General features: G+C 33.2%; 1 protein-coding gene and 1 long non-coding RNA gene across 2 annotated transcripts in view; both read right to left on the bottom strand.

The window, feature by feature from the left end:
- Window positions 1–17053, bottom strand: part of CHMP2B (charged multivesicular body protein 2B) — a 30364-nt gene continuing 13311 nt past the window's right edge. Inside the window, exons 2-6 of the mRNA XM_002921699.4 lie at window positions 14407–14498; window positions 9691–9885; window positions 5342–5444; window positions 1852–1958; window positions 1–1672 (exon numbers count right to left, since the gene is read on the bottom strand). Of these exons, the coding sequence (XP_002921745.1) occupies window positions 1562–1672; window positions 1852–1958; window positions 5342–5444; window positions 9691–9885; window positions 14407–14498 (608 nt within the window). The 3' untranslated portion in view covers window positions 1–1561. The remainder of the gene's footprint in view (window positions 1673–1851; window positions 1959–5341; window positions 5445–9690; window positions 9886–14406; window positions 14499–17053) is intronic.
- Window positions 5453–9345, bottom strand: LOC117801591. Its single transcript, XR_004624301.1, has 3 exons — window positions 8542–9345; window positions 8311–8472; window positions 5453–8222 (listed from the first exon to the last, which is right to left on the bottom strand). It is a non-coding gene; the product is annotated as an uncharacterized LOC117801591 (long non-coding RNA).

Below are 17053 nucleotides of genomic sequence, written 5' to 3'. Positions count from 1 at the left end.
GTAACAGCAATAAATCTTTATTGGAATTTTTTTTAACAAAATAGTTTTTAAAAACAAAAGCCCCTGCATGTAAACAAGAAAGTAAATAAAGTTAGTTGGCATCATTATGTACATCCAAAAATCAAAACAAGTTCTGGGTTAACATTCCATAATCCAGTAAAATGTTTTGATCCATCAATGGTCAAGGAAACTAATACTATCAATAATGCAACCTGAACTTTGAACATCATACAATGGTTTATGAATTATAAATGATATAGTTGAACTTTTCATTCTTCCCACCAATCCATCTGCCACATGTAGACTAGTCCTAAAATGGATTTGCATTGTCGGTATTAGACCAAAATGTCCATCCTCGTAAGTTGACCAGGTTACACCTATCTGATCTCCTCTACAGTTTTTACGGTGGGATATGCTAGAACCCATATATTACAACATAACTTTTTAAAACTAACCTAATCCTAAATTCTATCTCTAATCTGCCATTTCATTTTTTCTCACTTCCTATACATAAATACCATAGCAACTTCACCTTAAAAAATACTGCTAATACATTAATACACATTTAGGCAATAATTTCTGACAAAGTTGTAGTTTATTTAGCAAGAAAAAAATGCTATTTTTATTTTAAAATTTAGGTCAAGTATTATCAAGTAGCGTTAAATTAAGAAGGATGGCTTCCATTTAGAGGGTTCAATATACACATTAATGAAGATCAAAATTAAACATATCAAATTATATCTCACATGGGAAAAATTTTCTCAGTTCTTGGAAGAAAGACCAAAATACAGTTTTATTACTTATAAAATGTTACTAATTCAGTGTCTGTTTTTGCTGATTACATTCAATTCACTTTTATAAGCTTTACAAAAGAGAGCCAGGATAATTTTTCTAAGAGGTCTTAATTTTGGTTTAAAATGTAAGTCTTTTCTGTCAGTTAAAATAATTTAAAGATGTGCACAATATGTGCTGTTTAAGGCAGGTGCCAAGCACATTTTGAAAGGTAATAAACTTACCAACTAGAATGTTCTCCCAAAGGAAAAAAAAGAAAAGAAAAGCTCATGACAGTTTTTAAGACAGATATTTAAATAGCACTCTTCTTTTGGATCATTTAAAAATAATTTGGCAGCTGAACCGCCTATGGTCATACCACACATCACTAACAAAGGACAAGCAACAGATACAGAATTAATGATATGTTTTATATTTTTACAAGTCTCTTTAGTTGGTGCCTAGTGGCATTTCACAAGATTTTTGTATTCAGTGTAAAAAGAACATAAACACTAAGTAATGAATATAATTTCTCTATGCCATGCAGAAAAGAAGTCAAACATTTTACACATCACTTTACCTAAATAGTTCTAATTAAAATCCAAACTGTTCCCATTTTTGCATCCTTGTCATTCTTTGGTAAAAGATTCAAAATAGTCACGGGTTAGGAAACAACTGTTTGCTCGTGGTCTTCATTTTTGCAAGTAAATGTGTTTTGTAAAAGGAATCGGCACTGTGCCTGGTTTATACTAAATAATTATAAGTAAGCAAAATATTACTGTTTTTCTGACTAATCTACTCCTAAAGCTTTGAGTTGCCGCTCAATCTCTTCATCGGAGATTGTAGCCTTTGAAGTGGAGGCAGATGGTAAGCTTCGGGCAGCTGACGGAGCTTTGGCCATCTGTATTAAAGGAAGAGGGAAAAAACGTGCATTATCAAACATTTGGGCAAGGACACAAAGGATATGCTACGAAGATGTTTACCATTCAAATATAAAAAGATTCATCTAAGAGCAAAGCTAACTTAAAGTGACAAAAGTGGTAGAAACTATTTCCAACCGAGGATAGAAGATATTCATACCTTTCCAGAGATTTCAATTCCGATTTCATCAAGAACTTGATTTACAATATCTTGGCTTTCTTCTTCATCATCAGAGCCATCAAAAATGTCATCAAGTGTGTCATTGACTTGGGGGGAGGGGAGAAACAAAATTACAGTTACTATCAAACAGATTTCACGTTAGATTTACATTTTTAGAAGGTGGCCCAACTGTGTGTCGTGTATTACTCAACGGCCAACTTAGCTGAACCACAAACTACAGAAGTCATTTTCAAATGTTAGTGAAGATCACTTATACATTTTTGAGTTACTAAATCTGGAGTACTTTTCATTGCAAACAAATTATCCTATAATAAAACAAGTCTACTCTCATTTTTACAAATGTGTCTTTAATGAACAATAAAAGAAATTCACAGCTAAAGGCTTAGTTTTTAAATGTGATTCCACAAACTGTATTCACTGAGTTAGTTAGTAGCTGTTAAATCTGACCATGGAATAATAGGCAAGAATCAAATATCCTGTAAATATTAGGGAAACAATTTATTCTTTTTATAATACCTATAATTATATTTTCAACTTAAATTTACAATCAACATGTAGGTAGAATATTCTAACAAAGTCTAAGGTTCAATATTTTATTAAACTTGTCTAAAGAATGACATCCAATTTAAATTTGCAAAGATTATTACTGTTATTATCCCTCTCTTCCTCCCTTCCCTTCCCAAAATATTTATGGAAAAGCTTCTGTATGGAAGGTATCACGTTAGGATTAGGATTATGTCTTGTTTATTTCTGAAACAAAGTGCCTAGCATGTAGTACAAAGACAATTAATGGATAGAGAAAAATGAAGACCTCAGGTAGTTTACATTTAAGTAGAAAAGAAATTAATATTCAGATTGTGATAAATAAGATATTAAAGGGAAGAGATCAGATCCAACTGGGAGGAAGTACATGTGAGGTGGTCCTTGAATGATGCCCAGGATTTGACCAAACAGAGACAGAGGGAATAGAATGAGCAAAGACTTGGTGGAAGACAACATGGATACACTCAAGGTAGAGTAAGTTCTTGTTATTATTTAAGGTGCATGAATGGAAAAGGTGTATATTCTGGGTCAAAGAGCTTATGTCTGATATGGGAAGAAAGATCTGGGGAATCATTTGGGATGTCCTACCCCTCCCCCCATTTCACATGTACATCTTAATTGCTTGTGTCCTTGCTGTAGTTAATAAAGCTTGATACTGGTTAAGATCTCTGGCTGGTATGAGCATGATTTGACAATTTGATTTTTTGTGTTAGCTCAATAGCATAAACTACATTTGGAAAAAGCTATGTTATGTTCAAGAACAAAAAAAACCCCAGAGTATCATTTCTGAAGAAATAAAGCAAATGTTAAGCCTTCAATTAGAGTCTCAATTTTTCCATTTAGTACATATTCAACTTTTGGAGAAAGTCATTTTACCTCTCTGGACCTCAGTATGCTCACTGGTAAAATAAAGGGGCCTGACTTGAAAATTGTTTTTGATTTACATCTGGGGATTTTTATTTTGTAGTCAGCAAGAAGCCACTAAAGGAATCTCAATGGCATCCTCAGAGGTAAGTTTCTGAAAAAATAATTTAGATGCTAGTGAAGTAATAATGAGGGTAGTGAGTCTAGGTCAAAGTTTATAAGGGACTCTATGAAGATGTAGCAGCAGAAAAAAATGAAAGAAGGGGACAGATGAGAAAGAACAGAGAGGTATAATCAGGGATTAACAAAGAAGGATGTTTTCAGAAAAGGTGTAACAAAATTAACCTTGTGTGTGTGTGTATGTATGTATGTATATACATATATATGTATATATACACACACGCACAATGTACATTTCAACTGGAAAAAGATACATCCATTTAAATCTTGAATTTATCTTTGGATGAACATACTAATGTTAATGTACTTTACTAGGTCATAGAAGAAATGAGTAATCACCAACAATTACTATCCTTTAAGACCCATTTGCAAAATACTAAAATACAAATGAGAACTATGATAGATATGAGTTGTGTGAGCCTATTGATTCTCTTCATTATAGCTTAATGGAAAAGTTAATTCCGCTAAGATCTGCTCACACCTGTGCCATCACTGGAAATCACATAAACATGTTAGATACTGTGATCATTATATAAATGACAATTCTCACAGTCATTAAAAATTCACTAATGATGTTTCAAAAAAGTCTTATTTTTCAAAGTAAAGATTCAGAGTCAAGGCTAAAGAATTTTTGATCAAAGATACAATTTCATTAATTCCTAAAAGGAAAATAGATATTCTGAAATTGAATACTTGAACAGTGGTGAGTTTAGTATTCCTGGTAATTTAATTAGAGACTATTTTATACAGTAAATGCCATTATATTAAAATGCTGGCAGCTAAGCAGAGCTAAAGTGGCATATCGCTATATAGTTGTAAAACAATTAGAAAATATCTTTGTGAAATAACGATGTCACTTTTGACATACCATGGTAAGTAATGACTCAATGTTGACCAGGATGCTGCAAAGGGTCACTTATTTATTAGCGACAAATAAAGACTGGGATAGTCTTTCTGGGAAGAATCTGGTAGAACCAAAAGCCTTAGAAAACTTAATACTCTAAGAAGATTTAAGAAATTTAGTCAAAAATAATGTAGAAACATTTATCAAAGGATTAGCAAATACACAACAAATTTTAAGACACTCTTACCAATGTAAGAATGGTTCAATAAAGTAAAATGGATATTTAATACTGATGTTATGCAATATTAACGCTATTAAAAAAAGACTTCAGAGAAAGTTTAGGTCATAAGTACATGTGTAATATCATACTATTATATTTTTTAAAAGCAGGGTAAGGTTCAAAATTGCACATGTAATATGATTTAACTACTATAAAATACAGGAAAATATAGGAAAGACGCATATAACAGTAACTATGTCTGGGTGGTGTGATAATAGATTTTTTAAATAAATTTTGTTCCTTTGTGTTCTCCATATTTCCTCTATAAAATGCAATTAGTTTATATTCAAAAAAGAAAACTAAACATTAAATAACTTTGGGAAGGAAAAGGAAAAAATAACAAAAGACCTCCATTATCTCTATCTCCAATAAAAACAGACATGATCTCTAGTATGAAAGAATCAACACAACCCTGAAACCACCAAATTCATACCAGGAAGAGTTATTTTATTCACAAGTTGGTTTTGGTCCCCTCATCAATGAAGTACAACTGCTGAGGCCAATATGGCATAAAAATATGGCATATCATATTTTATATTTTTCCTTCCAGTAAAGTTTGATAAGATTTGAGCCTTATAGTTTGCCAATTTAAAAATACACTGAAGCTATAATATAGACATCTATTCAGAAGGTGCTGTATCACTGCTTTTTTCAACATTTGTGCTTTTATGGATTAGAATATGAGGCTGCTAGTACATAAACTTAGCTGATTCAAAGATGAAAAAACTGTAAATTTCATTACGAGTTATTAAACTTACTCATTTCTTCAGTCATTTCCATTTTCATGTTTTCCTTCTGGAAATTCTGCATTGTTTGTAATGTCTTTTGTGGATCCATCTTCTTGTTAACTGCTTGCATTGTCTTTAAATATATGAAAAGATTCATTTTGGCTACATAAATGTGACATTTTTACTATGAAATAAGTCCAAAGAGAACATATCAAATTAGATATAGCCTTTCTAAAGATATACATACTGCCATAATCAAACATAAGAGTGTTAAGTATTCTAGAAAAAAATGAAATACTCACTTGGAAACCATCTGCTTAACATTTATGTAATAAAGACCAGGGTGCAAAAACTCATATGAACAGTAGGCAAAAAAAAAAAAGTAATTAAAAAACATTGTCAACAAAAAATCCATTGCTATTCAAATGGGAAAACTACATTTGCCTACATTGTGGCAAGCAGGTAATGTCTAAATTGAAAAGAATTACAATTTAAATTTTATAAAATTTTTCATTAAGCTTTTGAGGTCTAAATTAAAAAGGATACAAAGCATACACATTTAATCCATTAACATATTTTAAACCATGGTTAAAAGAAATGAACAGAACAAAGTTTTGCAAAAATATGTGAAAAGAATTCTTACATTTTATATTCACAAGTTATTTCATTAAGAGAAATGCTATCTAGTATGGCCAAAATATTTTATACATATTATATATAAAATTTATGTATTATATACAGTTCAGTATTAAAAGACGCCATACAATATAAAACACATCAGTTTCAAAGATACCAAGCAGTCTTTTCTCATTCTGTATACAATGCTACAGCCAAAATAGCCTTTAGGTATAACACTAGATTTCCCCCACCCCCTCCAGCCCACATATACCTCTGAAGTGACTTTCCATTGTTCTTAGTATCAAAAGCCAAAATCCATACTTCACTATGAGACTAAACACCAATGAACTCTGCCTAACAAGCTAGTCATGGTGCACCACTTCCCTCCAGCCACACTGATCTTTCACTTCCTTAAATGTGCCATACTTTCTCTTGCCACAGGACCTTTGCATATGCTGTTTCAAACTTGGACTGCTCCTCTCCATTTGTTTTCACTATCAACACTTCAGATTTCACCATTTTCCTAGGGAAGTCATCCCCGACACCCTGATTAGAATAGATACCCCTGTTAAATCCTACTCACTATAGATGAAATTCCTTATTTATTGATGTAAATTATATTACTTCACTTGCAACTTACAGTATTGATGCAATAAATACTAATAACAATGATAATAATGATAATAATAAAGCAGTAAATGCCTATATAGTCTTATGTGCCACTGTTCTAAGCACTTTACATGTAATAACATTTAAAGTTAAAAGACATTTACTTAAACCTGACAAATCTTTCACGTGCTAGGTGCCACCATTTTCCCTATATTAAAAATGGAGAATGAAGGCACAGAAGGGCAAAATAACTCACCAAAAGTCACAAAGCTAATGAATAGAAGTGAGATTTGAACTCAAGTAATCTGGTCCAGAACGTATGTTCCTAATCACCACACTAAATTACCTCTCAAATGGGCTGTTTTTGAAATAGACCATATGGGGCGCCTGGGTGGTTCAGCTGGTTAAGCATCCAACTCTCAATTTTAAGTCAGGTCATGATCTCATCAGGGTCCTGGGACTGAGCCCCGCATTGGACTCCAAGCTCAGCATGGAGTCTCCTTGTCCTTTTCCCTCTGCTCCTCCTCCCACTCTCTCTCTCTCTCTCAAACAAATAAATAAAATCTGAAACAGACTATACAGTTTAAACCCTTGCCTGGTTTTGCTTTCCACTTCATCCCCTCATTTGCTATACTTCCTACCTACAGGGTCTAAACAAATATTTGCTGAATTAATACATTTCTAAAAAGATTAAGTGAAAATCCCAGGTCACGTATCTCTATATGGCAGGCCCATATTCGGTACCTTTTCCTGCCTACCACCTGCAAAAAAAATTGCAAAATAAGTAATTGTCCCCTTCACATCACTGAAAGGTTACCATCTCAAGTATGTGATCATCACATATGATCTTTTCCTAAATTAGATGTTTAGTTCTGTCCATTTGTGAAAGAAAAAAGGAAAACAAAAGTTTTTGCCCTTACCTGTGTATTTTTCACTGTAAAATAACAACGATCCATCAAGAGTAAGTTAACTGACAGAACAAAACTAATATTGAAACTTCCTCTACTTTTTTGAAACTTCCTCTATTTTTTTTTAAAGAACATAATGTGTCACTGCACTTATCACATCTATGATGGATAAATTCTATTTCCATGTGCTCTGTAATCTAAAACACAACTATAGTTGTTCCTCATTATTTCTAGATTCCATATTTGTGGATGTGCCTACTCACTAAAATGTATTTGTAACCTCAAACCAATACTCACAGAGCTTTTGTGTTCCTCTGTGGACCCGCAGAGGAGAGCAAAAAATGTGAGTTGCCCAACATGCTTGTTTCCAGCTGGTGTCAAACAAGATGACATTCTGGCCTTCTTGTTTCAACTCATACTGTAAACAAGTGTCCTTATTGTGGTCAACTTAGTGCCACATTTTTGTACCCTTTGTTGGTGATTTTGCCATTATTAAGATGGCCCCAACCATAGTACTGAAGTGTTGGGTAGTGTTCCTAAGTGCACAAAACTATGATGTGTTCATGGAGAAAATACATGTTAGCTTTGATTAGGCATGAGTTCAATGTTAATGAATCAACACTTATTAACTATGGTGTCTTTCAACAGAAACACATAAAACAACATTAGATAAAAGCTGGTTGACAAAAAAGTTGTGACCGAAGGCTCACAGGAACCTAACCCTGTACTTCCCCTAGGAGCAATGGTGCGATATTCACTAATGGAGTGTTCCCAACCTANAGGCTCACAGGAACCTAACCCTGTACTTCCCCTAGGAGCAATGGTGCGATATTCACTAATGGAGTGTTCCCAGCCTANCCCAACCTAACATAACATTAACTACTTCAAATAATGAGAATCAATTGTATATACCATTTTTCCAATATGAACCTCCTCCTACTTTCTCTTCTCTGTGGCTTTTTCTTTTGGTTTTCATATTCATACTCCTCCTTCCTTATCTTTAATACCTAATGGTATTTTTAAGACCTAGGTCTTCTGCAAAGTCTTTCAGATCATTCAGTTCAAAGATCTGTGCAGTTCACAGNTTTTTAAGACCTAGGTCTTCTGCAAAGTCTTTCAGATCATTCAATTCAAAGATCTGTGCAGTTCACAAAAACTTAGCACAAACTGATGTATGTAGTAGGTAGTTTCCCTGTCAGATATAGCTTAACCTCCCTGCTCTCTACCCCCACTCCATCCCGAACTGAACTAAAAAATCTGTGAGAGTAGGGCCTTTGTCTTAAATGTCTTCTTATTCCTTATAGTACTTCATATACAATAATTGAGGGACTCATTATTTATTAAAAAATCAGAAAGCCTGGGTGGCTCAGTTGGTTAAGCATCCAGCCCTTGATTTCAGCTGGGGTGATGATCTCAGGGTCGTGAGGTCAAGCCCCACGTCGGGCTCCATGCTGAGTGTGGAGCCTGCTTAAGATTCTCTCTCTCCTTCTCCTTCTCCCTCTCCCCTCCGTCCCACCCATGAGCTCTCTCTCTAAAAAAAGCTCAGTCTTTTAAACTCTATAGTAAAAACATTTATTTTATATAAAGACTATAAGTTAAACATAATTAACTGATAAATCCTTCTGACAGAAATCATGTGTCCTTCTGACACATACATGAAAATGAATCAAGAGCAAATTATTACTCAGAAGTAATTAAAACTTATAGCTTAATGAAATAAGACCAAAAATCTTTTGAAAATTTAAGGGGAAAAAAGCAAACAACACTTAAGTCAATTTAAAAAATTTAGAAGTTACACATGACCTTGGAAAATCAAAATGTCCTGAAACAAGAAATGTTATAGTGAAACAAATCAATAAAGAATCTATGTACATCTGAAACTAATATAATACTGTAAGGTAACTATAGTTCAATTAAAAAATCCAGAAGTAGTTACCTGGNTTCCCTCTCTCGCTGGCTGTCTCTATCTCTGTCAAATAAATAAATAAAATCTTTAAAAAAAAAAAATCAATAAAGAATCTATGTACATCTGAAACTAATATAATACTGTAAGGTAACTACAGTTCAATTAAAAAATCCAGAAGTAGTTACCTGGGTTATCTAGTATTATAACTCCTTTTACTAAATATTACAGATTCTGCACCATATATACATCAGGAGGTACTTTTAAATCTGATTTGAATACTGATACTTAAATGTCTTAGATAAAACTATAAATGTACGGATATAAAGGCTCCCACTTACTTTTGCTGTAGTAGACATAGCTCCCGCCATCTTCATCTGGGAATTCATCACTTTCGTTTGTGTTGACATAGAAGTGACTTTTGAACTTACAGCAAAAGTTCTTGTTTTCTGTTTCCGTAGATGTACAAGCTGCTTGGCTAAAACTCTGCAAGCTTCTTTATTACCAATCTTAGCCATTTTCTTAATTTCTAATTCCTAAGAAAGGAAATAAAAAGAAGGGAATACAATCATTGATAGGTAGTCCCTAATGATTTACTTCAGGAAAAAAATCAAACACACATCATATACCCTTTCTCCCTGATCATGAAGAGAGGAAGAAGCAATCATAAAGTCACAGGAAAAAAAAAAAGTTAATTTGAGAGGGCAATTTATTCCACATGTTTACACAGGAAAGACAGAATTTGTACATTCATCCACAAATACAAAGTAAGTCTATAGTATTTACAAAGAGTCCAAAAGAAAACGAAAAACCTCAACCCAAAAGTCAGTAGGAAAAAGGGAAAAAAAAAAAAAGAGTTGGTGGGATAGAGCAAAAAGAGCGCAGTGGTAGGTTATATAGAGAACACTACAGACAATCACATTAAGTGAGAAGGTTCACCTAACACCTCAGTAAAAGACAGGATGTCATTTTAGGTAAGAACATAAACTGTACCATATGCTATGTCAAGAAACCAACTTTAATTAGAAAAACTAAGCTAAGGGGCGCCTGGGTGGCTCAGTTGTTAAGCGTCTGCCTTAGGCTCAGGGCGCNTTAAGTGAGAAGGTTCACCTAACACCTCAGTAAAAGACAGGATGTCATTTTAGGTAAGAACATAAACTGTACTATATGCTATGTCAAGAAACCAACTTTAATTAGAAAAACTAAGCTAAGGGGTGCCTGGGTGGCTCAGTTGTTAAGCGTCTGCCTTAGGCTCAGGGCGTGATCCTGGCTTCATGGGATCGAGCCCCACGTCAGGCTCTTCAGCTGGGAGCCTGCTTCTTCCTCTCCCACTCCCTCTGCTTGTGTTCCCTCTCTCACTGGCTGTCTCTATCTCTGTCAAATAAATAAATAAAATCTTAAAAAAAAAAAGAAAAACTAAGCTAAGTAAAAGGATAGAAAATATATCCCATATAATTGCTTAGCTAAAATCTGAAAATCTGGAGTATGTCCATTAACATCAGATAAAACAAAAAACAAAAAACCCTTTGAGAACAAGGAATACTACCAGAAATAAAAAGGGGCATTTCATAATGACAAAGAAATCAATATATAATGATGTTAAAACAATCCTATACGTGCATGCACCTAAGAACAGTGCTTCAAAATATGTGAAGCACAACTGACAGAACTGAAAGGAGACACAAAAACACAATTAGCATGAGGGATATCAACAACTCCTCTCTCCAGTACATTGCTATAATTGTTACAGCAAGTAGACAGAGAATCTGTAATGATACAGATGTATAAAAAATACTATCAACTTCACCTAACCAACATTTATAAAAACTCCATCACCAACAGAAGAATACTTGTTTTTTATAGATACACACTGTTTAAGAAGAAAATCACCAAAACATATCATATTTTGCTCAGAAAACAAGACTCAATAAATTAAAGAGGACTGAAATCATACAAAGTATGTTCTCTAACCACAGTGAAATTAAACTGGAAATCAGTAAGGAAAAGGAAGGAATATCATAAATAAGGAGAAATTAAACAACATGGTTCTAAATAAGTCATGGGTTGGAAAAATCTCAGGAAAAATAAGATATTTTGACTCAAGAAAATGAAAATGCAACATATCAAAATGTATGTGTTACAGTTAAAACAGTTCTTAGAGGGAAATTTATAGCATTAAAGCTTGTATTAGAAAAGGATAAATATCTCACAAGCTTCACAATTATCATATGGTTTCACTTACACGTGGAACATAAGGAAGGGCACAGAGGACATTAGGAGAAGGAAGGGAAAAATGAAGAGGGGGAATCAGAGGGGGAGACGAACCATAAGAGACTTTGGACTCCTGGAAACAAACCGACGGTTTCAGAGGGGAGGTGGGTGGAGGATGGGTTAGTCCGGTGATGGGTATTAAGGAAGGCACGTATTGCATGGAGCACTGGGTGTCATACACAAACAATGAATCATGGAACGCTACATCAAAAACTAATGATGTACTGTATGGTGACTAACATAATATAATTAAAAAAACAAAAAGAAAAAAGGAAAAGAAATATCTCGCAAGCTTCAAAATTGAGAGAGTAGAAAAAAGAAGAGTAAGTAAAACAGTAAATACAAGGAAAAAATAATATAAACAATAAAAGAAATCTATATAGTGGGAAAGAAAAAAACAGAAAATTAATGAAATCCAAAGCCTTTTTTCATAAGAGATTGCTCAAATTGATAGGCCATTAGCCAGATAGATTGGGGGAGGGGGAATGAGACAAAAAGAATACACAAATTACAAAGATTAGGAATGCAAAGGAAGGATCACTTCATATGCTAAAGATGTTAAAGGATAATATGGGAATATTATGAATAATAGGTCATTACATTTTAAAATTTAGTAGACATGGACAAATCACTTGACAGATGTTAACTACCAAAGCTCATTTAAAAAGACAGGTATCCTGATCCATTCTGTATCTGTTGTTTTTTCTAAAAATTGAATCTGTAGTTTAAAAACCTATCCACAAAGAAAAGTTCCCTCCCAATGGCTTTACTGATGAATCCTATCAGACATTTAAGGAAGAAATACACAAACTCTTCCAGTAAAGTAAGAGTAACAGAAACCAACTCATGCTTCAAAGTCAACATCACTCAGATGTCAAAACCAAATAAAGACACTGCATGAAAAGATAACTACGAATCAGTATCTTTCACAAACACCAAATATTCTTAACAAAATTTCAGCATACTGAAAAAAATATTTCAAAAAAAACCATGTTATTACCAATGGAGCAAAAGCTTGATTCAACTTTAATAAATCAATAAATGTAATTCACTACATTAACAGACTAAAGAAGAAAAACTACATGATCATCATCTCAACAGATGCAAAAGTGAACCTCTACCCTCACCTGATAACACAGTAAAATTTAATTCAGTATGGTTCACAGTCCTAAATGTAAGAACTGAAACTGTAATTCTTCTAGAAGAACACATAAGAGAAAATATTAGCGACTTTGGGTTAGGGAAAGATTTCTTGGAACACTGAACGTACTAAACATAGAAGAAAAGAATAAATTGCACTTGATTAAAATAAAAATTTTCTGTTCCACAAAAGACACTAACAGGAAAATAAAAGACAAGACCAGTAACTGAAGAAAATATCTGCAAAACATATATTTAATAATGAACTTGTATTTGAAACATACAAAAAACTTAGAAATAAATAAAAGAAAACATTGATAAAAATGGGTAAAATGTTTCAATAGACACTCTGGCAAAAAGACACGTAAATGGCAAACAGGTACATGAACAGACGCCGAACATCACTGGCAATTAGCAAAATACAATTTAAAATGACAATCCAGTATACACCACCAGAATGATTAAAAGTAAAAAGACTGCCAACTATTGGCCAGGATGTGGAACAACTTTACTTTCATATATAGCTGGTGGGAACAGAAAACATTACAGCCAATTTGCAAAACTGTCTAGCAGTTTCTTACATAGTTAAACATATATTTACCCTATGATCCAGCAATCCCACTCCTAGGAATATACCCAAGAGAAACGAAAACATATGTTCACACAAAGACTCCAATTGCATCTTTATAGCAACTTTATTCAAAATAGCCCAAACCTGCAAATAACCCAAATGTCCACTAGCTGGTGAACAGATAAATGAACTGTGAAACAGCCATACAATGAAGTAAATAAAAAAAAATTAATACTGATTATATAACAACATTGATTAATCTCAATATAATTATGAGTGAAGGAAGCCATATTTAAAAAAAGACTTAATATGATTCCATTTATATAAAGTCTAGAAAATATAAATTAATCTACAGTGACAGATAAGTGTTTGCTGGGGAGGAAGGAGTCAGGGAAGGATAGGTCAAAGACATTAAAAAGGGAAAAAGGAAACTATTCAGGAAGATGGATATGTCCATTACCCTGATGGTAATAATGGTTTCATGAGTTTATATATGCCAAAATGTATCAAATTGTATGCTTCAAATATGTAGTTTACTGCGTGTCAATAATACCTCAATCATGATGTTTAAAAGATTTTAAGCAACATACATTTAAAAACATAACATAAAAATATTTAAAGATGGGCAAGATAATCTATTTTTAAAAAGTACATTCATTATCACAGACACAATGATCACTAAAATATCAAGTAAGATACCTATGAGTTAACATAATTATTTCTTGTAACCCTTTCTTGTTATTCAGGACTATTTTATCTTTGTTGTTAACTGAGAATGAAGTAGCTGTGTTTTGAGCAATATTTCCTATTTCCACTCTATGTGTTTCTATTCATGACTTCTACAAACTGAAGAATAATTTGACTTTATAATCAGAAGAATAACACAGAATCCTGATAAAAGTAAGCAGAATGACACAAACAAAGGTAAGCAGAAAATGCAGGAAGACATTAAATGCCATTTCTTAGTAAATCACTTACCACCTGCCATGTGTCTTTTTCTTAGTTAGCTAATTATTCCAACACTAATTTCCAAATTTGCTTGAAAAGTTAAACTGAAATTTAATGTTCTACTTACCAGCTGTTTTTCTTGTTTCTCTAAAGCTGCTCGATCTCTGATTATAGCCCTCTGTGTACCTCGTAATTCTCGATTCTGTTCTTTTATTACATCTAAGAGAACCACAAAAGAAACCTAAATGTACGAATTCCAAAATCTTTTTCAATACCATTTGAAATATTAGACTTGGAGATCTTAATAAAAAAAAAAAGAAACNTGGAGATCTTAAAAAAAAAAAAAGAAACCTTGATTTATTAGATGTTAAAATTTTTTCATTCACTATATTAAAAAATTAGTCAAATATTAATACTTGGATTATAAATATTAATTATACAAATTACAAAAGATTAAGTGCAGATATGCTATAGTCAGAGGTTTAACCAAAAGTATATATAAATCACAATAAAATATTCCCTTAGAGAACTGATAGTATGCAATGCTTTACGTGGTACATATATATGTCTGCCTGTCTCTCTCTCTTTCACACACACACACACACACACACACACACACACTTTTCATCTCTTCTTACTCCAGTACTGTATGAAATTCCAGGAAGGAAGACAGATCATGTGTTTATTAAATCCTTTTTTCTACACTAAGTCATCATAACAGAGTAAAGCAGCAGAACTTCCAATGAGGCAGACCTGGATTTGAATCCTCCCTCTGCCACTGGATCATTATATGATGATATCTTGGCAAAATCAGTATTCTAAATTTCAGGTTTCTTATTCATAAAATAAGGATAGTTGCTAAGGTGTAAATAACATACATAACTGCCCTGATATACTATTAAATTTCCACTCAATGTTTTTCTAACTTAATTCATTTGGATTCATTAGTTCCCATCTTTTGAAGAATTAAAGTATTAGTCTAGGCCCGATGGACCATAATTTGAGTTAGTTGTTACTAAATAGTAATTTCTTCAAAAAATCACATATATTGATGGTAACTCTTGCCAAAACTGATGTCTCATTAACAGGAATCTTGCTCAGTGCTGTACATATATAATATCCACACTAATGCTATGGAGTTGATTTTTCTATTATTTTATATTTAAAGAAAATTGAGTGTTAGGAAGTTTAAATAACTTGCCCAAGGTCACAAGGAAGTAAGCAGTAATGCCAGATTTGGATCCAAGTATTCTGTCTTCTGAATCAGTAATCTTAATCACTTCATTAGAGTACCTTTCTAGTCAAGAGGTAGATTTAAAAACAATAGTAATAACAACAGAAAGAACAGTCTCTTCATCAAATGGCATTGGGACAACAGGATGTCCACATGAAAAAAATGGACCCCTACATCACAGTGTATATAAAAATTAACTAGGGGCATCTGGGTGGCTCCGTCAGTTAGGGTCCAACTCTTAATTTGAGCTCAGGTCATGATCTCGAGGTCATGACATTGAGCCCGCACCAGACTCCATGCTTAGAGTGAAGTAAGCTTGAGATTCTCTCCCTCTCCTTCTGTCCCTCCCACTGTTCGCATGCCCATGCACTCTAAATAAATAAATAAATAAATAAATAAATAAATAAATAAATTTTAAAAGATTAACTAAAAAAAGATTAATGACCCAAATATAAAAACTGAAATCAAGCAATTCTTAGGAAGAATACATAGGAGTAAATCTGCATGATCTGGGATTTGGCAATAGATTCTTAGATATGACTCTAAAAGCCTAAGCAACAAAAGAAAAAAGTAGACAAAATGGACTTCATGAAACTTAAAGGCTGTACACCAAAGGACATCATCAAGTGGAAAGATATTCCACAAAAGGGAGAAAATATATACAAACTATATATATGGTAAGAGTCTAGTATCTAGAATATATAAAGAACTCCTAAAACTCAAAAACAAGACAATCTAATTAAAATGGTTGAAGGACCTGAATAGACACTTATGCGAGGAGATACAGAAATGGCCAATAAACACAAAAAGATGCTCAACATCATTAGTCATAAGGGAAATGAGAGATACTTCACACCCACCAGAACGGCTATAATCAAAAACAAAAATGGAAAACAACAAGTGTTAATAAGGATGTGAAGACTGGTACCCTTATATACTGCTGGTAGGAATGTAAATTGTTTCAGACACCGTGGATAACAATTTGGTGGTTCCTCAAAGATAAACATAAAATTACCATATGACTCAGCAATTCCACTTCTAGGCATAAGAGAGATGTAATATAAAAACGAAGTACTCATACATACTACAACATGAATAAAACTCAAACATACTATACTTAGTGAAAGAAGCCAGATATAAATGGTCACATTTTATGATTATGTTCATATGAAATATCAGAATAGATAAATCCATAAAGACAGAAAGCAGATTGGCAGTTGCCAGGGGTTGGGGAGAGAGAGAGTGCTGAGCACTGCTTTACCTGTACAGGATTTCATTGTGAGGTGATGATGTTTTGGAACTAGAGGTGGTGGTTATACACCAATGTGAAAATACTAAATGCCACTGAACTGTTGTTCGCTTTAAAATGGTTAATGTTATGTGAATTTCACCTCAAATAATACAACAACAGAGCCAACGCCCATTATCCTTTTACTGATGGAACATCACAACCTTGTTTTTACACATTCCTGTGTATAACATATAACTTTACTCAGAATAAAGATAACTAATTATATTGAGGAATAGGCAGTACACTAAG

This window comes from Ailuropoda melanoleuca, chromosome 1 (genome assembly GCF_002007445.2).
Source record: "Ailuropoda melanoleuca isolate Jingjing chromosome 1, ASM200744v2, whole genome shotgun sequence".
Lineage (NCBI taxonomy): Eukaryota > Metazoa > Chordata > Mammalia > Carnivora > Ursidae > Ailuropoda > Ailuropoda melanoleuca.
Note: the sequence above shows the minus strand (reverse complement) of the source record. Positions and strands in the feature narration are given on the sequence as shown.